The 24,263-nt window shown below is 38.9% G+C and overlaps 1 protein-coding gene across 2 annotated transcripts in view; it reads left to right on the forward strand.

The window, feature by feature from the left end:
- The window catches only part of LOC113547077 (neurexophilin-2), a 60,152-nt gene extending 45,568 nt beyond the window's left edge, over positions 1-14,584 (forward strand). For both annotated transcript variants that reach the window (XM_026947319.3, XM_026947391.3), the window contains one exon: positions 12,465-14,584. In XM_026947319.3, coding sequence (XP_026803120.1) covers positions 12,465-13,286 — 822 coding nt within the window. In that variant the 3' untranslated portion in view covers positions 13,287-14,584. The remainder of the gene's footprint in view (positions 1-12,464) is intronic.
- Positions 14,585-24,263: the final 9,679 nt, after the last annotated feature.

Raw genomic sequence — 24,263 nt, forward strand, 5'->3', positions numbered from 1 at the left:
CTGCAAATTGTGGACCTTGTCCAGAAGGGTGAAAGCCACCGCATGTTGAGACACCAGACTTGCCCTGGCTGCCTGCAATGCCCTTAGTCACACACACACACACACACACACACACACACACAGACTCAAGTTGTCCGACACACAGTGTGATGTGATGGAGTGAATGGTGACGTCTTTGGACTGGTGGGACAGGTGTAGGTCAGACAGAGTGGTGGGGTGAAGCGAGGACTGGTGGTCTTTCTGAAAAGATTCCTTCCCCTGTAGCTGCTGTCACATTGCCAACAGACATACTCACACATAACCATGTCAGTGTACGTGTTTGGGTATGTGGTGTAGAGTTGTCACTTTTGACTTCAGTATCAATAACAGATGTAATGTCACGATTGTCAATGACTACGATATGTTGTCATGAATAATTAAACAAGTAGAACTCGACGCCAGCGCTGTCAGCAGGAATGCCTAAGTCTAGTCCTTCTTACTACAAATGTGTATGCCTGAAATATCATTAAAATATACTTCAAACTGAAAGGAAGCCATTTAAGAAAAACTATTTCAGACATTTGACCTTGCTGTGACCTTGACATTCAAACTTTCCATACCTTGTGCAACTCTAGTGTGTAGAATAAATTTACAAAGACTGCTTGACATCTATGATGTCACTGGTCAAATTGTATCATCTTTCCCAATTTTCTCCAAATGTGGTCATCTGCAAATCCCCACATACTAGCCATCCCTCACCTATCACATGACAGCTACGTACCGGGGAGGGTGAAGGCTGAACACACTCAGAGGAAAGAGCTATCTGCCATCTTCCACATACAGATGCCCATAACTGGCTATCAGTAGTCTGATTGATGGAGAAGAGGGAGAAATGCCATCCCTCCCACCCAGAGAGCACAACTTTAGCTCTCTTGGACTCCTGGCGACGGATAGCTATGGCATCGTTGGTATTCGATCTCTCAACATTAGGGGCAAGACTTTTCTGTTGTTTGACTCAGGAGTCCCAGATTTGATCTATTAAAGCTGCAGTAAGTGATTTTACTAACTTCTGCCAAATGTCAGCCACTGAAACAGTCCCTCCCTTCCGGCCCCACATCATCAATCCAAGCTTCTCTCCTCAGCCCCGCCCTGCAGAGACACGGTGCAATGGATTCATGATGTAGCATCATGGTCCACAAAGTGTTTGGGATGATCATTTTTTTTTCTGAAAGATTAACCCAACAACCTAGCAAGTCAAATGATCTGTCAAGCAACAAACCAAGCTCTGCATCAATTTTTAGCTCTTCAAATCTCTCAGGTCTCTCCAGTAATGAAAAGCCACGCAGATGTTCACTCTTATCATCCCTTCTTCTTATTCCTTTTCCCTTCGGCATGCCTTTTTACAGACTGTTTTAGTGTAAGCTGTTGTCAGCACTGGTGGAATTGGAAATTTGGTCAACATTGGCCTCCTTTACCATTGCTTCCATAAGACCTATAAACGACTCTGCTGTAATGGGCCCTTTTCACACTTCTGCTACAGCAACAATGCAGTGACAGAAAGCCAAATGGAATCAAACACCATTTAGGAGAAGTGTTTCTGGAACAGCTTGAAATGTCAGTGCAAGTAGAGATTCGGGGGCAAATAATCTGCAGCCACAGTGAGTAGAAATGGTTCGCTATCTGAACTAAACCTGCAGAGTTTAACCTCAAGTTTGTGTTGCTCTTCATTCTTCCTCATCAACATGTAACATCATACGCCTCCCGACACTGAACAAAAACACTCATCATTCTCACTACAAGCATTAAATCAGCTATCAGTTAATTCAAAATTCAGCTAGCCAATGTTAGGAAAAGGATACACAATATCAGTCATACATATCTAGCTGCTCATCATCAGTGCTAACATCAGTTACTGTAACCTTACCCTGATAGCTTTCAATCTTTTATTCAGTGTGGAATCCATTTGTGCTGAAGTTCTCCATCAATTCAAGACACATTTTCCAGGTTTCGTCTCAGATGCATTGACAAAGATGAAGTGTGTTTAAAGCGAAGTGTGTTAACATACGATATAATATGTGATATAATGATATCATAGGCTTGCTGGAAATCATTTTGCCTATGTAAAGTTGTTTTACCTGAGTTATGTACTTCTGTTTTGTTTTTCTTTTCTTTTTTTTTTTTGAAAAGACACGTCCAACCCTGGTGCCCTACACTATTGCTTTCTGCTTATTTATAGCTAGTCTCAACCTGATTAGTAAAAACTTATTTTACTCTTTTCTAGTGACAAGCTTCAGAATCTTGAGTCTTGGCTACCCAAACGTCCATGTGTGCATCCCTGTATGCAAGTTTGGTAAATTAACCTTTAAACAGTGCTAAACAGTGAGCGTTTCAGAGCAAGATATAGTCACTGGATGAAAAAAAAAAAAAATCACATGATCACAATATAGAGCTTTATGATGATTGTTTGAAGAAGTTAGTTGAGAGTAAATGCGATACTCAAGACAAAAAATTGGCTACAAAAGTTTTTTGTATAATATATAATATAATTGTATAACATCTCTGTTCTATCATTTATAATAACTAGACAAAATATCCACTGTAGTATTGGATATATTATTCTTTCTATTATTCTTTAATATAAAATTCTTTGTGGAAACTTTTGATCAGCCTAAAAAAAACTGAAGACTTTTTTTTCCTGAATGTTAAAGAACAATAATGTAATGATCTTACATAACACTGTTGACATAAAAAAAAAACTACCACGAACCTCTTCAGGAAAAGTGGAAGAAAAACAAATGAATGAATTTACATTTAAAAAATTGATTGTTTTAATTTAATTGAATTGTACTCTAGGAAATAGAAGTTATGTACAGTAATTAATAATAAATTGTTCATGTGCCAGGTTGGGGACACAACACAATGATCATGCCTTATTAATATGTGGCCATGCTTAATTATCTCATTCCTTCACTTTACTAAGTTGTAGCCAAGTCTTAATGATGTCGTTCTCATGCCTTACAAACCCGTGGTCACACATTAGGATATTGTTCCCACACACTGATAAGCCGTGGCCACACATTAGTTTTATGAAGTATGGCTGTCACCAGTGGGGCTACACGCATGTCATATAGATGTTATTGAATATAATATTTTATGTGATATAAGAACAGAATTCCTTATAATTACTGTGAGTTGAAAATGCCATCATTTATTTTAAATAGACTTACTTTACGCTTTTTGAAAACTGTAATATACTTAAAAAAAACTGCTGAGTGGACAACACTGTATAGTAATTAATTGTACAATTATAGTATTTGATTGTGTGATAGTATGAACTTTGTGTTAAAGCAGTGATTTATAGGAGTTTGAGACATGAACTCATGAACTCATTTGGTGTGTGAAAAGCAGCAGCAGTTTAAAAAAAAAACGTAGATTTTGTCATAAATCCAGTGAGTCTGCTGCCGCTTGACTGCTAGCATCATTAGAGCGTTTGGGGCTGTTTGTCTCTTTAGCCTCATGTTATGACAAGAGCCACAACAACAGGCTCATTTTAATGAGACTCTTTCCTTTCAGAACCAATAACAAGAAATGACAGCACACATTTTTCTCATTCATCGCACCCCCTCATTTAACAAATGCCCTTTCCCTCTCACTTTTTATACTAAAAAAAAGATGAGGAATGCATGACGGCAACAATTAAGGAGCTGCACTTCATCTAGGGCGGTACTTCAATCAGTCTTTCACTTTGTTGTCTTTTCTTTTTTTTCTTGTTCTCGAGTCTTTTCCTTTTATACAGCCTCTCTCTCCATTCTCCCTCTGTAGTGTCGTTATCAGTCTCAGTTCCTTTGCTCTGTTCCCTGATACTTCCTAACTCTGTCCGTCACTTCCATTTTTTATGATAATCCATTGACACCATTGGACAGCAAAATCATCTCTCAATCTCTCTCTCTTAAGTTCTCTCTCTCTCTCTCTCTGTCTCTCTCTCTCTCTCCAGTGGTTTATCTATTTCCCCCTGGGCTGTATTTGCTTCTCATAATTAAATGTCAGTTCCAGACATCCAGTTTCATAGGAAAAGTTTCTTTTCATAATAATTGTCAAAAAATAGAAAGAACTCTCATTCTCAGCCTCGATTGCAATACAGATGTTGTAGAAAGGCTCAAATTGAAACTGATGTCTACATTCAAGCAACTGATGTTTACATTCCCCTTTCCCAGCTGTTGGCATAATCCTTTATGATTCATGTATCCTGGGTTACTGGCTGCATTTTGCTTTCAATCCCAAATTAATAGAACATTTATTTTTATTAACTGCTCTTTCTCTCTCTCCAGCTCTTCATTTCACTTTATACAATAAAACCCAAAAGCAACTATTAAGGAGAGCTCTAAATTAAAAAAGGCATTTTGCCCACAAATAGCCATCAGTGACAAAAGTACTCAAACAGCTATGATACAATGTAAAATGCAGTGCAGTGTATACATGGTAGGAATATGCATTTTGGTCATTTCGGCAGCTTGAGTACTCTCTCTCCATGTTAAACGTACAGTTCTACACCGGCTATTATGTTTTTATGTCATCACAGTAAACACACTATATAATTTTATCTTACCAAAATAAGATAAATGCATATATAAAAAGATTTTATCTGAGAAAACATCTTTGTCACTTTAAACACGTGCTGGATGTACTAGTAATCAATGGCTGATCTAAAACGTTTTACTTTGGGTTGCATGAAGTTTTGGGCTTGGTGGCTTGTGGAGGTTGAAGTACACCTTTTTCATGTTTGTTATATTGCAGTCATTCTTTTGCCATCTGTGTTACATTTCTGCCAGCAGCTGTATACTTAAAACATATTTCACTTGCAGTGCGATATTTCTCTCTCTATGTCCTTCTTTTTAATAATTACATTTAAAAAAATGAGATCGTATCAAGTGCAGATATCCAATATTTCTCATTATAACAAATGCAGATATTTGCAAATTTGTTATATAACAAACACTTCCATTCAGCCTATTTCTAGACATATTTACTATCAAGCTTAAATCAAGCTTATTCAGATCTTATTTTACTGGCAGATAATTTTGCTTCTCTCTAGAAATAAACACTTGAAATTAGCCAAATTATCAGCCAGGAGAATAAGACAATTTCAAGCTTGAAATTAGTAAAAGAAAAAAAAAAGAAAATCTATAAATATGCTTAATAATCTTATATTTGTTTAAAATCAATCTACTAAAGAGAAACATTAGTTGAATTTGCCTGTATTCAAGATATATTTATTTGCTAAGATATAATTTTTGCAGTGCATGTATGTGTGCTAACCACTTAACTCTGTACACTGAAAAAAAAGCAACCTGCTGGCTCTATATTAAATGGGCACATATTAAAATAGATGTTATTATTGTATACTATATTATTTCTGTTCTGATTAACTATTTGCAGAAAATAGCAGCTTTGAACAGCTTGGTATGAAGCTTTGATTCTATTACAGCACATTTATGACTAAATGCTATTCATTCATAATTCATTTGTTCCCAATCATGGGATTAATTTAACATTAATTTAAATAGATCGAGTTAACCCTAATTAACTGACAAATGCAGCTCCCCTGTAGGTATCATTACTCATTTAACTTTTTGTTAAATGTTTTATTGTCTTGTGGATGGTGGGCTCGTTGTGTGAATCCACACATAAATAATGGAATTTGAATACAATTATCCATTTCAGGAGTTTTGTCAGTAACATTAATTACAAAATATATATCTATTTTTGGGGATAGTTACCTCACTCTATCATCATATACATCTGCCCTTGCTAGTAGAAGAATAATATGACAGATTAGCCCTGCATTGTTTGCACTGAATTGTGCTTAGTTTTGTCAAAATATTTCACTGTTACAGGTAGTTAGTACCTCTAGCTAGTTAGCAGTACAGCTTTGGCCTTGGAGTCTGAAATGATTGAAAAAGTGTTGAGACTTCTTCTCAGTTCCCAATGCCACTATAAGGCCGAAGTTAAAATTTAAAGCTCTGTCCATTGGGAACAGGTCAAAGTCGACATTGCCAACATCGGAATATCTCTCATTTTGCAAACCAAGGTGTTGAGGAAGCTATGATAATATTTAACATGAGAAAATGCCGGAAACTGTGGTACCAATGCCAACGTAGATGGTATATCAGGCCATTAAACCTCTCATTACTACAATAGAGAGTATATTTCTCTCATCCTACAGATACGAGAAATTGATAAAGTTCCATTATGCTGCTTCAGTACTCTCTCCACATTTACAATGGGACTGTACCATTCGCACGTGAAGTGCAACTGTCACACCTAATGGACGCAGAACACCCATGTGTAGTGAAAAGCAAGTATAACTTTGGCCTAACCAATCCCAAAAAATTTTAAATAAAAACATCTCCATTTCAGGAAAAAAATCTTATTTTGTTGTTTGTTACTGAATTTAATCAATGGAAAATGTATTTCGTAAAGTGGCAAGATAAAAGGAAAAAAAATCATTAGCACATTTATTGTGTTCTCACAATTGTGTACTCAAGTAATTGTCCCAGTTCCAGTCCTAGATTTAGTAGCATTGCATATTTTGGCTCTAAAATACCTAGCTGGAAAAGGACAGCAGGAAAATGGAATTGTTGTATACCATAAGATAACATTATTTCAAACTATTTGCAGTCATAGACCCCATGTTCTGTACATGTTAATGTATTTAGATAGTAAAATGCTTTTTGGTGTTCAGGCACTCTGCAACTGTATCCATATTGTGTTGTCCATTCCTGGTGGTGGGCGGTGTGTGTGTATCGGCCGTATGTGTGGTGTCAGTGACAGAGGATCAATGTGTTCGAGGCTGAGCTGAAATGAATTGATTGTGGGAAATAAAACTCCAATTATTAGAGGAAGGAACAGGCGGTCAGTGAGCCAGAGAGAGAGAGAGAGGGAGAACGAGGCACTCATACTCCCATCATTCCTCTGGGAGAAGCAACTTGTCTGCGTAGGCACAACACTGGACACTCACAAATGGAATAAGAGAGAGAAATGAGAGAGTGTGTGTAGGTGAGAAATGGCAGTGCACATTTTTCTTATTCAGTGCACCCTCTCATTTTCCAAATGCCCTTTTTAATGTTCCTTTTTTTATACTGAAAAAATAAAAGATTAAGATGGCAAAACAGCAACAATTAAGGAGCTGGCCTTCTTCTATTTCAGTCAGGGTTTCTTGTCTTTGCTTTTTTAATTATTGAAAGTAAGCACTGTCTTTACCACGTGCCAAGAGACTGTGTGCGATGAAATTACTGGATCAGCCTAACATGGTAGCCATCGATCTCAAGCTTTCCATCAATACAGAGCTGTTGTACTTCAGTGAAACCCATGAATCTTCTGTGTACTTTAGTGAGTTGTGTGTCTGATCTGCAGAACTAACTTCCTACTCTGGTGCCTTATTCTCCAACTTTCACTTCCACCGAGAACTGTCTTTTAAGATGCTCAGATGAAGTTAGCGATTATTAATGGCCCTCGTGCTCAGAAGCAGGAATGCTCTCTCTTCCCCCTTCTCCACTCTCGTCCTCAATAATGCCATTTTCCTCCTATGAACCTTCTCAGACATACCGTAATCAAATTGTCTTTATATTAAATTCTTTGAGACCTACATATGTATACATAGCACAGTGTTGAAGATCATTCCATCTTGTGCTTGGCTCAGTAGGCCATTATTTCCTTGTAGAGTATGAGAGAGGGAGGTGTATTGGAAGGAGATAGACTATTGTAAATCAGAGTGCTTTTTTTATATTGCTGTTGTAAAAGACAGAAGGTTTGAGTTTAATATTGCTTCCTTCCGAGTTGTAGATGCACGTCGTTGAAAAGTGTCTAACAACAAAGCTGAGCTTGATTCAGCCTAGTTCGAGGATTTATTGCTGCAATTTCCTTTCTATGTAGAAGATACTGAACTGAACAATTCAGCAAGACGCACTCTTAGAACATAAAACAATCAAAAACAAAAACTTCACTGTTTATCTTTGTAATTACACTACATTTTTGTTGACCTCTATACATCTGTCTGTGTTTATGCTTGTGGTTCATAATGACTTGCTTGAGGTCATTGCTGAGGACATTCCTCAGAAAAGTCCATATTTGCAAAAACTTGAGTCATTTTTTTTTAGCAGAGCTTTTACTTTCTGCTATAGCACTGAGTCATCACTCCAATGTAGAGTGTAAATGCTTTGTTAGCATGTGGCCTGATATCCAGCAACACTGCTGATTAAAGATAGAAGGCAATCATCCTCCCTTATACCTGGGCTACATTAAAGAATGATCAGACCGATTTCGAGACTGATTCACCCCTCCTGACTATTGAAAAAGGTGTTGCAATTTTGAGTTGGTCTGAAACGATTATCTTATCTTCATTAGATTATCCTGCGGCGTGGGGTGCGTCACATCAAATCTTGACCCCTCCAATATACTCACAGTCCAGTCACCACCTTGATTTTAATATGATAAATATTTTCAACATTGTATTGTGTAAGAGGACGTCAACATTGACGTCATGCCTGAAAGACCAATGACAGCCGAGATGAACTGTCGTGCTTGTTTTGACCTGAAGTCAAAGTTGTTCGCAAGAAATTTGTATGAGCCCAGATTCCGAGATCATAATCTGAAAGTGCATGGTGTTTTGTTGTAGGCACATTTTGTAGTGTGTGTGTGTATGTGGTGGTAGTGGTGGTCTGTGAGGATGCTCATGTTTTTAACATCAGCTAGGATTGTGTAAATCTTGTAGTGTAGCCCAGGGAGGACTGGAAAACTTAGTTTGGTGCAGAGGATGCTTTAAACTGGGTTGGCAGAAATGACCTCCAGCAGTTCATTATGATATGACAGCATCTGTGTTGGTCAGAAGCAAAAGCAGATGTGTAGTTGTATGTGTGTCCCAGGGAGGGTGGACCATGCTGAGTAGGCATGATATGAAGGACTGGAGCATGGTTACCCTCATTATTACTAGGTCTGTTCTCCTATAGGTACAGAGAGAGAGAGAGAGAGAGAGAGAGACAGAGAGAGAGAGAAAACAACAATTATCTGATTAATTATCAAACTTTTCTTGTAGACTGAATGCCCTTTATACCAATATACTTTTTACCTAGGCCACATCTAGTGCTGGATAAAAGGTGAAAAGGCTGCTTGTAAAGTATTTTTTTCAAGTCTAAAATGCAAGACCATCTAGAAAACCTCTATCAAGAATTTATCAGACACTACCACCTAGTCCGTACTGAAAATTAAAATGGCCTGATTTTTATTCAAGTGCGAGCTGCAGTCCACCACCTCCTTTCTCTGCACCGATAAACGTCCAGTAGGAAGAGGCTGTTTAAAACCCATATTTAATCTTGTACATCGTGACTTGCTTTTTTTCTGTGACAGCAGTCAAATCGATGTGCAGCGCTGTGCAATCATAATTGATCCGTAGCGAGTAGAATGTTAGATGCCATTTAGAGACTGATGTTCATATACTGATAGAGGAGTTACTGGAGGGCTGAGAAACCTTCCTGTGTGCAGAGGGCGACTTTTTGGATCTTGTCATCTGTCAGTATGGGGTCAAGGGTGAGGGTTCAGAGTACATGGAAGGAGCTTGTTGTCATGGTAATAGGGAGCCAAGCTGGGCAGGGTTTGGCATAACAGATGGCACGTCAGAAGATGTCTATGTTCTACGGTGCTGACTTGGCAGCGCATCAGGGCAAGAAGAGGCCAAGGTGCCTGTGCTTTTAACATGCCACACTGGTTTTTACAGTACAGCACTGCTGGTAATGGTGTGTAAATTATCTTTTTGCAAGATACTGCAGCACACCCAATTCTGTAAAATGCTTTCTTACAGACAACTGCAATAATAGTGATACCCTTATGTTGATAGGAGTAGTACGACATGCATATGTTGAAAATTGATCCTGAGCACGAGTTACCGCATAGGTCTCTTCCGCATCCTCCAGTTTCCTCCCACCTCCCAAACCAAGGTGAATTGGGCAGTCTAAATTGCCCCTGTGTGTGTGTGGTGCCTTATGATGGACTGTCCAGCGTCCTGTCCAGCGTATATTCCCTCCTAGCACCCAGTGTTCCTGGTTGGTATAGGCCCCAGATCTATCACGCCTCTGAGCAGGATAAAGCTGTTATTGAAGATGAATTAATGAATAATATATCTTTTTCATATTCATATGATTACTGGATAGTGATCATTTGTCTAATAGGTGAGCACCGTTACAGCTGAGTGGTTTGAAGTATCAAGTTCTCTTCCATCAGTGTCCAGTGGCAACTGGCCGCTAGAAGTCATTATCCAGTCAATAGTCATTCATCACCATCGCTTTTTTTTTAATCTGTGGGCCCAGTGATCAATATTACTCCACTCTCATCAATTCCCCTGATGTGGGCAATATGAAAGACAGGTAGGGGAAGGGTGCCATGAGTTCAATTAATTGAATGGCGACAGGCATTAGCAACAGCACTGACAAATGTTGCAACAAATGGCGGCATGAATTGGGTGTCAGGTTTGTTGACTGATGAGCGCGTGCAAAGTGGCCGAGTTGAATTGGAATAAGACGAGGTCAACCTCCTGTCGGAGAATCCTTAAATAAAGGCTTTTCCTCTGAACTGTCACCTTTCAGTGACAGCACACTGACTGTAGTCTGGAGAAGAGACGAATCTAAAGTGGCAATGATGTGATTGTAAACATACGTGTGGGTAGGGGGAGCATGTTTTTAAATGTCCCCACAAGGACAGGAATATCTGACATGTTTTACCTTGTGGAGACATCTGGGGCATTTGGATGGTCCCCATGAGGAAAACTGCTTTTTTAATAAACAAAAACTTTTATTAAAACAAAATCTAAAAGAGCCAGTATGTTTCTTTGGTCACTGAAGGTAAAGTTAGATTTTGGTAGGAATAGCATTAATTACCTGCATTAATAATTATGTCAGTGGAAGGTCCTCATAAGGATAGTAAGACAAGTGTGTGTGTGTGTGTGTGTGTGTGTGTGTGTGTGTGTCTGTGTGTGTAAACCCTACCATTACCATCTGAAATAGGTATACTGAACTGAGACATGGCAACATTATGGCCAAAGAAGAGTAGGGACTTGTTTGAAACATACTGTACTCCTTTAAACTTACGGTATTTCACATGATCGATTGTAGGAAAACGTCTGTTATAGTACACAAAATTATTTCTAAAAAGTGAATGATGCTACTAATCAGCGATGCTAAATGTTTCTTTTTCAAACACCCTGCATCAGAACAAATGCATTATTTAATCTACCGAGTAGGTTGCACTTGATATGTTTGAGTTAACGTCTGAGAAATTAAAGGTTAGTAAAGATTAGGATGAAGAAGTATCATATGTATTTTTGCTAATGAATCACATCTCAGAATGGAAATGCTGAATATTAGGGGGTAAGTGTTTAACATATTAACGGGAAAAAAAGAATAAAATATATCAGGGATGTGTCAGTAACAGTGATAGAGGAAACAGCTTTGGCTGGGACAGTAGATGGTAAAGAAGATCCAGGACACAAAAATAAGGAAGAAATTGTTCTATTATGTGACGACGACCTTCATGACCTATATCCTTGACAAAGAAACAGTCAGGTGTAAATTGCCACAGTGCACAGGGCCAGTGAAAGGGCACTGCTGCTTTTTTTTCCCCTGAAAAGCTGCTTTAAAGCAGGGCTTATGACTGGAACATAGTCTGGCAATCTTCAATAGTGCAGATAAAGAAAAAATAATGCTATGCACTGACATAGCATCAGTAAAGCAGTAAATCCGAAGTTCACGTTCTTTATAAATATAATGTGATTAAACAGGCTGAGCTTTTCTTTTACTCAAAAATAGATGGTGGTAGTGGGGGAGGGGGATGTAAACCTGACATGATGTTTTAGGTTAATATATATTGTTTCCAGTGCTTCTGTGTGGTGATATAGTCCAAAAATCAAAAGACATTTAAAAGTAGGCAAAGGTTGTTAGATACTGATGGAAGATTTCAGAAGAACAAAAAAGTTTGTCTTTTCAGCGAATGACACTGCTTGTGTAAAAAAAAAAAAAAAAAAAAAAAAAAGATTAGGTTGGATGGTTGGATTTAATTGTAAAAGCAGAAATCCTACACTAGGTTCTGGATCACAAACCAGAAAGTATTTTATTTATATATATATATATATTATAGTCATTTTATCATATAATTATTTTTGGAAATCACTCCCCAGTGCATAATACTTGCTCTGTTCTGTTCAGCAAGTGAATGTCTTAACCTGTTTTAATCAGTATTGGACTCTGTATTTTCTTTTAAATAATTTTTTTAAATAAATTGAATAAAAGTGAATCTGTCAATTCTACACAAACCCCATTTCCTTTTAAATTATTTTGACTTGTTCATGTATGAGAGAACCACTGTTTTCCATTTTTTCTACAAAAATATATCCATATTAAGTGCCTGTTTGACCAGATTTTTTTCTGTGTGTCTTTTTTCAGGTTCATGGCCTGGAGAAGCAGGTTGGGAAATCTTTGGATTACCTGGAGCTAGGCACAGCAGGGTCTGTCCTAAAGCCCCTTCCTTATGGTGGAGCTGGTGGAGGGGGCATAGGGGCAGGTGGAGGAGTTAAACCCCCATTCCAGACCTCCAGGATATTCTCCTCTATGGACCACACACCTATGAAAACCAAGCCACCCACATTTGGCTTACCGAACCCATATGATTGGGCCAGGAACCAGTCACAGTTCCTGGATCAGACAGGCTACCACTCCAAACGCAAACCTCCCCTCAAAACTGCCATGAAGACCAAAAAGATCTTCGGCTGGGGCGACTTCTACTTCAGTGTCAAGACCCTGAAGTTCAACCTCCTGGTGACAGGCAAGATTGTGGACCACGTCAATGGCACATTCACTGTCTACTTCCGCCACAACTCGTCGAGCCTAGGCAACGTGTCTGTCAGCATCGTCCCACCATCGAAGGTAGTGGAGTTTGAGGTGATTCAGCAGCAAAGTATCCTCCATCAGCCAGAGATCCAGTTTCACCAGCCTCATCAGTCAACCATTGATCCCAAAGACATCAAGACCTTCAACTGTCGTGTAGAGTATGAGAAGACCAACCGCTCTAAGAAGCCCAAACCATGTCTGTATGACCCATCTCAGACCTGCTTCACTGAGCACACCCAATCCAATGCTGCCTGGCTCTGTGCCAAGCCCTTCAAAGTCATCTGCATCTTCATCTCCTTTTTCAGCATCGACTACAAGCTTGTGCAGAAGGTCTGTCCAGACTACAATTTTCAGAGTGAACAACCTTACTTTGGATGAAGAGTACCAAAGTGAATGAAGTAGAGAATGACCAACATATGGGATGTTGTTATGTGTTGTGTGTCTCTTCTACTTTCTTAAGGTTATATGGATCCCATAAGAAATGGTCAACATGGTGGACAGTGAGTTTTTACCAAGGTGCTGAGGAGAGGTTTTTGTTCCAAGTTTTCTTTGTACATATTGTGAACAAAGCCAACTCAGTTAAGCTCAATTAAATGAATATTTATTTATTGTTTTTGTTGAATTTTGTCTGTTTGACTGTTAGAAATTTGGGAAGAATGAAAGATACAAAGTGAATTTTATATGACCCTGAGCTCTCAGAAATGTCATGACGATGATATTATAAATGTAAGGAACATAGCACTGATTGTAATAGATTCAAAAACTGGAACAGCACCCAGTGATATTATATTGTGCACCCAGTTTTAAAGCAGCTTATCATCACATCTGCAGAGGATGTATATTACACTGTCAAACTTACAGTGTAAACAAGACACAAAGTGGACATAGATACTCTTCATCAGGAAGGTATTCTGTTGTCATTGGGACATCTAGCAAATGTTCAACACAGCATATGCAACCAGAAAATACATATATACATGTATTCCCAAAATGTCACTTGATTTTAGATTATAGTCTATTAATGGAAGAGGGGGCATTCTTTCTTCCCAATATCTGAATAATATAATACTACATAATAATATGATAATACTAATCTTGTTTTGGATTCTCCTGTTATCTAAATAGTAGAACTTGGATTACAAACAGTTGTTTAAATGAATTGTGCATTATGAGGAGATGTTGGTGATTAAAGCTGCTATCCTAAATCTATGAAAATGTATATGCATTAGTACAGACTCTGTGCCCTTATCCACCCTATAGATAACCAGTGGATGAGTGAAAAGTAACGTATGTAAAGAAAGAGATCACCATTAACATAATGTGTCTAGTGGAAGAACCAATTAAATATAAATTAAATATTATTTTTCTATACTCTGGCTTAATTTTGACCAGATACAAATGCAGATACATGGCTGTTATTGAGTTGTTGACACATGAAAATGGTATAGTCACATCTCATATTAGTCCTTTTATTTTATTCTGTTTTGTTTGCGCAGTAAAGCACCAAAAGATATTCTCTTAATTTCTGGACAACCGATTAGTCTGTGAAACATGGAGGCTAAAGAAGAACTGAAGTCGCAGGTCTGTGAATAAAGTATTGCTTGATGATGTGTATATTTGACATTGAAAATAATTGTGTGTAAATAATCTATCACAAAATAAATAATTAAATCTGGTCTGTTTGTCTGTATGTATTTTGTTAAGTTGAAATATTTGACCATAAATTATACACAGTGGTCTTTAGCTCTCTATATTGGTTTTAAAAAAAAAAAAAAAAGACATTGTGAGTAAATAATAAATAATTGAAGTCAAATGCTAACAGTGCCAAGAATGAATAACCAGCACTTTCTGTGGAAAAAAGCCCTCATGGTCGAAATTGCCATTTTCATTGTACTAGTTTCTTTATGAGTAACATAGTAGAGGCCCTTAAACCTACTGTCATTTATCTTGACCTTAGATCTAGTACTACAAGAAGTTCAGCAATCCTTCCTTTTAAAATAAAAATTAAGAACTCGGAACAAAATCACTATCCATTTCTTTTCCTGAGACCTACTCAATTAAAGCTGTAAGTTCTAGTCACTATTTTTACATGGACAAATTTGAAAAGGAATTTTTTCTTATACTTTTCCATCCACGCTAAAATGGCGTGAGATAGCCCCCGCTTTTATAGGCTCCACGTGAGGTCATGGTCACAAGGTGACAGCCTTGCTGTGTACTAATAGCAAAATCGTCACCTTATGTCTGTGACCTCCCATGTACAGCCTATAAAGGGCACCCACTGTCCTACTTGTCCTCTTTCCCATTCTCACCTTGTTGAGGAGTTAAGGAAATGGATTTAGGACAGTGAGTATAGTGCTCTAGTCCTTTTTCATTTTTGCTAATCTTATTAAAATATGCACAACAGTGTGTGCATTGAGGTACACAGTAGTTGACGGTATTTCTAATATTTGATAATAATTTTTCCACAACTGACTGTGTTGCTGAGCAAGACAAGTGGTGTATTGTTTATGGTGGCACATAGCAGAATGGGTGATGCTGATGCAGGAAAACAAATCTTAAAATCTTTTTTTTTTAATAATCCATGAAGTTATAGCTTGTGTGAATTGTCAATTTTCCTAAACCTTTATGTATTTTAGGGCAAGGTGTCAAGGATTTTTTTCTGCCAAGTCCTGATAGAGTTTGACAATGGACATAATCAATGCACAAGTGACAGCATCTCAATGTCCCTGAAATGTTACTGAAATGTCCCAACTTTTTCAGTAACCCTTAAAACGGTCTTGTGTAGTAGTGTGGGCTGAAAAAACATGGTGGTATTTACATCAACCACTAGGGGGGCACAAAATCACAAGTGATGCTTAGGTGGGTGAACAAGCTCTGGAAGTAAGTGGATGCACACCTGTCTCTCAGAGTGGTGTACCTACAAGGCCGATACAATCAGACAGAGGATGCAGTGTCTTGCAGCAAGACTATACCCAGGGACTGGCAAATCCACAAGCATGTGGTTCGGTTCATTGGTAACACCTACAGCAAAGTGGAAGTTGATCTGTTTGAAAGCAGACAACTCACTGCCCAATGTGGTTAAGATACAGATGCTTTGTGGGCAGGGTACATCGGCACATGATTGACAAAACTGACAGCTGTATGCCTTCCCACAGCTGTCACTGTTAGGGATGACAATGCAGAGCATTCAACAGACTATGCAACCAGTGTTGAAGATGGCCCAATTGAGGCTGAACAGACCATGGTTGTTGATGGGCCCTCCATGCCACTACCCACCAGAGTAGACCCACTGTTTCAGATGAACCAGTCATGGTGGCACAGTAAACCACACACCTGAAATTATGGGCATGGAGCCTGGGAGCAACCCCAGTGTACCAGGATGTTCACGAGTGGTCTGTTTTTCATAATGGTGTAAAAGCATCTCTTTCTGGATCTTCCCTAAAAGTGTATGTGGCAACATTGTCTGCACACAGGGGATTGACCCTTTTTTGCTTGCCATGTATAAATTAGTCACAATTTTTCTTAATGTAGAATGCCTCAGACCATCACTCATTCCAGTAATCCCACAATGAGATTTGGACTTGTTACTCTGCAGCTTGCGCAACTTGCCAGTAAATCAATGGAAGAAGCATACATAAAGTGGCTTTCTCTTAAGACAGCTTTTTACTTGGCAATCACTACAGCCAGACAAGGAAGTGAAGCCAGACAAGTTGCATGCATGAGGTTGGAGCACAGTGTCCGCATTGGGGAACAGAGTTCAAATATGTGACACTTTGGCCAAACCCAGAAATCCTACCAAATATGTTGATGTTGTAGTATATAAATAAGCCTATCAACCTGTCTGCACCTGGAGGTGAGAAGGCATTTGCACTGCTTGCAGGTGAGAATGTGGTCCTATGGTTCTGCATGATGTAGAATTTACTGCCAATTGGAGGCCAATTGTTTGTGTGCTTTGGAAAGCACCATAAAGTGGCTCCACTGTTTAAAGGCAGGTTAGACCATTGGGTAAAGGAAGTGACTGCACAGGCAAGAGGTGCCTTCTTCCATTAAATCCCATTCAACCAGCTATGGCATTCTGGGTGAAGATGAGAGGGTCACTTGACATTTGTGAAGCAGCAACATGGATTTCACTGTCTACCTTCAACAGATTTTACAGACTTATTTTTGCTTTTGTAGCAACCCACACACTTTGTGGTGAGTCTGAGTAATTCTCACTCTCAATAGAGCAATTCTCAATAGAGAGCTGCATCAGAACAAGAGTAATGTTCATTTTCAACAGTCTAAGGAACAACATCAACACCTTAAGTGATTCTTTTTTTTCAATTAAAAAAAAAAACTAAAAAAAGCCTAGTACAACGATAAATGAATGAGAAGATGGTAAGCATAAACATCTGTATCTAATAAAATATCAGTGTATTATATTACTTTATATTACTATACTAGTTTATTGCCAATATATAGCTGCACGAATAGTCCTAGTTGCTGACACATGCTGACATTTTGAAGGATAAGCTGACTGAGCAGCACTCATCTGCTATGCTTACAGCTCACTTCAAGTAAATGTTATAATGTGCATAATTTTATTCATAAATCAACATAAGTCCACATAAGCAATCTCTCTGATAAAGATGTCTCCTTGGATGTCTTCCATGAAAAAAAAACTTTGCTGGACTTCTGTCATATTCATGTATTTAATGTTGCATTCCATATTTTTTGAGTGTATTTATAATACCCAAGACATAAATTTCAGTGTGGTATACTGCGGCAACAACAAACTTTCAAACTTCTCCTTGCTCAAGCCAATATAGTGCAAGAAAAATGGGCTTTCATCCAGGGTCAGACTCGCATGTAACTAAGACACACCTCTGGAGGCCAACTCCAACTCCATGTGCGTAACTCTCACATAACTTCTGAATAAGTCTGTATTGAGGTCTGAATACCATTTTGTGCAATTTCGGTATTAAATCTTGAAACCCAACTCTGAATATAGCCCTGACTGAATAAACATCAGTCAACGCAGGTGTATTTCATTATCATTTAAACAAACATCACTTATATTACATTGTTAACTTACTGTGTAAATTTTTATCATTACTTATGGTGTAACATATATATGTGGTTCTATAAACATGGGATAACCACCAGGAGTGCACTAAAACTCTAAGTGTCTGTGCCTGAAAGTGTCTGTATGTGATAGTATTTGATGTACCCTACATGGCCAAAAGTATGTGGACACCTGACCATCACACCAATGCGTGCACCTTCGCCAAACTGTTGCCACAAAGTTGGAAGCACACAATTGTATAGGATGTCTTTGTATGCTGTAGCTTTAAGATTTCCCTCCACTGGAACTAAGAGGCCTAGCCTAAAATTGTTCCAGCATGATAATGCCTCTGTTCACAAAGCGAGGTCCATGAAAACATGGTTTTCCAAGGTTGGAGTTGAAGAACTCGAGTGGCCTGCACAGAGCTACCCAACCCCATTGAACACTTTTGGGATGAAAGAGGAATGCCAACAGTGCCCCAGGCCTTATAGCCTGACCTCAATATCTGAGCTCACTAATGCTGTTGTGGCTGAATGGGCAGAAATCCCCACAGCCACATTCCAAAATATATCCTAAAGCCTTCACAAAAGAGTGGTTTTTTATTAGCAAAGAAGGAACAAACTCTGAAATGTAATGTTCAACAAGCACAAACGATTGTGATGGTTAGGTGTTCCCATACTTTCAGCCACATACTTTCTATACCCTAGATACCTTTGGCATATGGCCATCGTTCCCTGAAACCTCCTTGCCAAGTTTACACTGGGTCTGTGATAGATCTGAATGACAGTGAACCTTGGTGGCTACACACTTTTCAAAGAAAGACCACCCAAAAAACCCTATGCCACATCTGTCAAGAAGAACCAACTTACCTGATTGGAAAGGTGTTCTGAGAGGACTGCCACACTCACGCCATTGGGATGAGTGATGTTTACACTGTAGATCCTGGAGACGGTTCATGGTGAAGGCCAAACTAGCAGCAGTGGAGACTTTCTGGAGTGGCATGGCTCTAGGACGGGGGTCGGCAACCCGCGGCTCGGGAGCCGTATGCGGCTCTTTCTCACCTCCGCTGTGGGCAATCTTTCTGTTTGGAGTTCAAGTTGAAAAAAAGTTTTAATATTTCGTCAAATAAAATATGCGTCATTGATCACGTGACGTCAACTGCACGCCGCCTTTCTCTGCAGGTGAGTAAAGAGTTTTCAACACCCACACTACGGATAAATCCAAATAATCCAATAATAACGGATAAATCCAAAAAGAGAAAAATCTCGGAGGAAAATAGAGAATTTAATTCTGCATGGACAGATTTATTTGCTTTCACTGCCAGTGATGCTGGTTTACCTGTGTGCTTGATATGTGGTGAGAAATTGATATTGGAGCGATATTGAAAACCTCCCCAAACCGGACAAACTTGTGTTTGAAACATGGAGTGCCATTCCCGACACTTATATGAACATGAAGAAGTATGCCTTTGGAGTCTTGTCCATCTTTGGATCAACATACTTGTGTGAGCAGGTTTTCTCAAACATGAACTACGTAAAATGTAAGTACCTCCCCGTCTCACTGACGACAGCCTGCAGTCCTGTGTGAAGATGAAAGTCACATCTTACAGCCCCGATATAGAGAAGCTCTGCAGTGATGTTCAGAGACAGAAATCACATTAAACAGGTGAGAACACTATCCCGCAACAGGCTATTATTTTGCAAAAAAAATATTTTTGACCCTGATCTGATGTAGTGTTGTGTCTGCTGTGTTTTATATTCAAGCTCAAGGGCTGATTGGTGTAGCCTACGTTGCTGAGGAAAAAAAGAGAAGAGGATGATACCACAGTGAAATGGACTGAAGTCATAATTAAATACAAAGTGGCCTATTTGTTTAGCTTGCATAGTTCCATGATTTATTTATTTATTAAGTGGGCTGCACCTTATTTTGCTAATTTTCCTCAAACATTGGGAGAACTCAAATAGCCTGCATCGTTCTGTGTCTTTAATTTATTTCAAAGTGGGCCAGTTTATTTTTTTCCTCTTCATAAGAGTTTGGTGTTTTTCTTTGTTATAACGGGTAAAAATAACAATAAAATGTCAACAGTTTTGATTGCAGTTCTATGATTTCATAAATGCAGCATAGGTAGTTTTTTGTATATAAAGTATAACTATATATAAAACTTTATAAGCTTGTACTGTATCTTCATTTTAAGGGTCAGATATGTTTTGCAGCTCCAGATTAATTTTATTTTGGGGGAGAGGGGGCAGAATGGCTCTTTTAAAGGTTGCAGACCCCTGTTCTAGGTATTGTGACAGATAATAAAGTCAATCCAGAGTTACTGGGCCATTAACACATGTAAGGTGATCTTAGAGTCAAAGCATGTAGTTCTCCCACTCTTTATGCTGAAGTGATAGCTTAAGGAACCCCAGGAACGACGAAGGTACCTTCCCTTTGGTACAACAGGTACTGTATTTTTGCCAAGGTGTTCTGTCCACTAGTGACATCCGCAGTGGGAACAGGTTCTTGCAGGCCACTTTGGGGCCACAAACAGGACTCTGTTGACTGATAGCTGAATTCTGCACACTATGGTCAGAATGAATGTGTACAGTAGACAGTGAGACCAGCTATTGGCCAGTGCATCCTGACATAGTGGATTATCCAGCTCCACCAGGGAGAACCACAGTTGACACTGAGTAGAATTGGCATCAGTGAAGAAGTCCATCTATGCCCTCTCAAACTTTCACATATCTGGGACACCACTTCTGAGTATAGACAACACTTTTCTGGGCATGTGAGCTGTCTCAACACAGCAACAGACACGGCAACACATAAAGCATCCCTGCACTCTTCAAGGATCAGTGATTTCAGTTGAGTCACATCTGACACCAGGCCTCACAAACCTTGAAAGAGACTCCAATAGATTTCTCAGGTTCTTACTCTGCTTATCTGTTCAGGAATGAATCACGTAGGGAAAGATTTTTGGCGGACGGAAAGAGAAGTTAGTGAAGGTAACTTGGCTCCAACCCCAATAAGTTGTTAGCAGTTCAGCTAACATTGTACTTTAGCTATGAGCAGCATCTGAACATGCTAGCAGTACTTAGCCCCAGGCCTGCTGGTCAGCTAAATGGCAATGTATGGGAAGATAGAGCATAAACATCAAAAGAGCATAGTGGTCAAGCAAACGTGGAAAGTGCAACAGTGGTGGTGTACTGTGGCAGAACACACAACTGATTTAGGCATGCTTGGCCACTGGCCCACTTGTCAGAAGAGTGGGGGCTGTGGGAATGAGCTAAAGTTCTGCTGGAGGTCATACGCAGTGGGGATAGAGGGGAATGGAGGGAAGCCCAACTCCTGCCCCTGTATGCATATGAACCGAGAAAACTGTTAGCGTATTTAAATGCAGTAACGAAAGTATATAACATTCTAGAATTTAATTGCTTGCCACATTGTCATATTGAAAAGGTATCAAACTTTCAATACCTCAGGCAGCTCTACATTGGCAACCCATACAAAAGTAGGCTATCAATGAGCAGGAAGCAAAGCACACGAATAATGGTAGTGTTAGCATAATGGTGGACTTATTGATATACTTTTTGGAAGTAGCGAGGAGGTTGATGTTTGACCAAAAGTTCTGGTTTCACTTTTGCCAAATATAAAGCATCCAAAAGGAAATAGGCTGAGTGAACCATAACGTGGCTTTAAACTGCTATAGAGACATGAAAGGCTTAAAACCTGAAGAAATTACCCAGGTGATTCTCACCAGCCCTTGTGGTAAGGACAGGTGAAAGCACCAGTATGCAAAAGGTGTTAAAATTTCCTCCACAGCAAAACTGCCATTATGAGCACCTTCACAAAAAATCTAGCCAACAAGCATTGCAACCTCAACTTAGAATCGGCAGGGTAGACATTTTATTGAAAGTTTAATTCTGGCGTAATTTCAAAGGTACATAATTTTGAAGTTGTCTGATAAAATACTGGTATTCAAAACAGAGATACAAGACAGACTTATGAATTGATGCTGTTTAACATGTACAGTGTACGCTTCATGAGGTGTGAATATCTCCCTCTACTCCCTGTGCCATTTCTTGCCGCTTGTGAAAAACTAACAAGCGGTGCAGTTTGCAGTTGTACAGTATTGGGCTATAACTACAACTGCTATAACTACCTTTACATAAATGCATGTTTTTGGAACTTCTGATATTAACGCTCACAAAACAATAACTTGCCTGGGTTTAGGTACACACAGAATTTAGTCTTCTGTGTGTGTGTGTGTGTGTGTGTGTGTGTGTGTGTGTGTGCGCGCATTTTATTTTTGGACATAATATCATTTGGGTGTTGAGAATTGATATTTTACACCTGAAATTGGTATCAAAGTTAAAATTCTGGCACCATTACAACACTAAGCCAGGGTTTCACAGACAGCGGTCACTGGCTTGGAAAGAAATGTCCTAATTGGTATATTCAGTATTCTGTGTTTAAATTAATTGCTGATTACTGAGTATTTTTTTCTCAGGTCCTCTCTGTTGAATCTATGCATTGGGAGTTACTTTTCAGGAAAGACGAGATAGAGTTGAACAGCTGTATCCTGACTGGGAGCTGAGCTAATTTTGGGGCTAGAAACATGCAAATAGAAGCCTAAAATGAAAAAAAAAAAATGTATATATATATATATATATATATATATATATATATATATATATATATATATATATATATAGTAATAACAAGATACACTTTATTTCACTGTTGCAAGTTACAGGTTATAAGTTATTCTTGAAATTATGAATATTAATATTATGCATACGAATATCACATTTTAATATTAAATTTTAAACTTTTACAGATTCTCTAGCCTCCTGCCACCTCCCAAAGACATGCTGGTAGGTGGACTGGCTATGCTCCATTGCCCTAGGTGTGAGTGAGTGTATGAACATGTGAGTGTGCATGGTGCCCTGTGATGGACTGGCATCCCATCGCATTCCCACTGCACACCCAGTTTTCCTGGGATAAACTCTGGATCCACCGTGAGCCAGGATAAAGCAGTTACTGAAGATGAATGAATGAATGAATATTATGGTAGAAAGACAGTTTAATCAGATGTTCTTTCAAAGACTGCTTACAGCAGCTTTAGGTGTTAAGGGAGCAGTGTGAAGTTTATCAAGCACCTTCTGCCTTTAAGACAAACTGCACTAAAAACATTAACAAGCATTCTCCCCCGAGTGAACCCACCCTCTCTGTTAAATCTATGTCTTGGGTGTTAATTTTTTAAGGAAAAAAAACCCCAAAAACTAACTCTGTTCTGTCTGAGAGCTGGGATCATTTCTGGGTCTAACACATCTGAACAGAAAAAGAAATTAAATGAATAAAAATAAGACCCATTGCATTTCTGTTTGCAAATTACAGTTTCTAGGTTGGTCTTAAAATTATATGATTTTGACAGACACAGACAAATAAAATTTCAGGAATAGTTATGTGATGGGTGGCACGGTGGCACAGCACCAGATTCCCTGGTTTGATCCTGAGCTTAGGTTACTTTCTATATAGTGTTTCTATACATGTTCTCCCCATGTCCATACTGGTTTTTTCCTGGTCTTCTGGTTTCCTCCTACCCCCAAAAACAAGCCAGTAGGTGGATTGGCCATGTCAAATTGCCCTACACTCCTGGGCAAAAATATTAAGCTTTTAATGGTCTTTAGAACAAATCGTTGGTCAGGAAATTAGCAAGAATTAAACAAATAGATAACGGAAGTTAGTATGGGAAGCTTTTCCCTTTGATTTCTTTAAATGTTTAAGCCTTGTGGCCCTTGATGGGCTGCATCAGGTGTGGCAGATAACCAAATAATGACTAATCTTTTAAGGAAAAAAACATCCCAGAAGATATTTTCAGAAAATTTTGTACACCAAGTCAGACATGTGTTAGTTGGAATTTTACATCAAACATTTTATTCATTATCATGATTTTACCTTTAATTTTCTGACCAATGATTTGCTGTTAAGATCATTAGAAGCTTTTTGCCATTCTGGGCTTGGTCCATTTTTTTTGCCCAGGAGTGTGTATGTGTGCGTGCGTGGGCGTGCATGTGCATGGTGCCCTGCAATGCCCTGGCATCTCATTCAGGGTGTATTCCCTCCTCAGGCCCAGTGTTCCCAGGAGAGGCTCTAGAGCCACCATTACCCAGGATGAAGCGGTTTCTAAAAATGAAGGAATGAAGAGTTATGCACTCTTTTTTACTCTTGTCATTTGCAGTCTTGACATTTTATCAGTGGTAAACTCACTATCTTTTAGTTTGTATTAGCTAGTCGACGATGTAATGGGATGCCACGTGGAT

The sequence above is a fragment of the Pangasianodon hypophthalmus genome, chromosome 2 (assembly GCF_027358585.1).
Source record: "Pangasianodon hypophthalmus isolate fPanHyp1 chromosome 2, fPanHyp1.pri, whole genome shotgun sequence".
NCBI lineage: Eukaryota > Metazoa > Chordata > Actinopteri > Siluriformes > Pangasiidae > Pangasianodon > Pangasianodon hypophthalmus.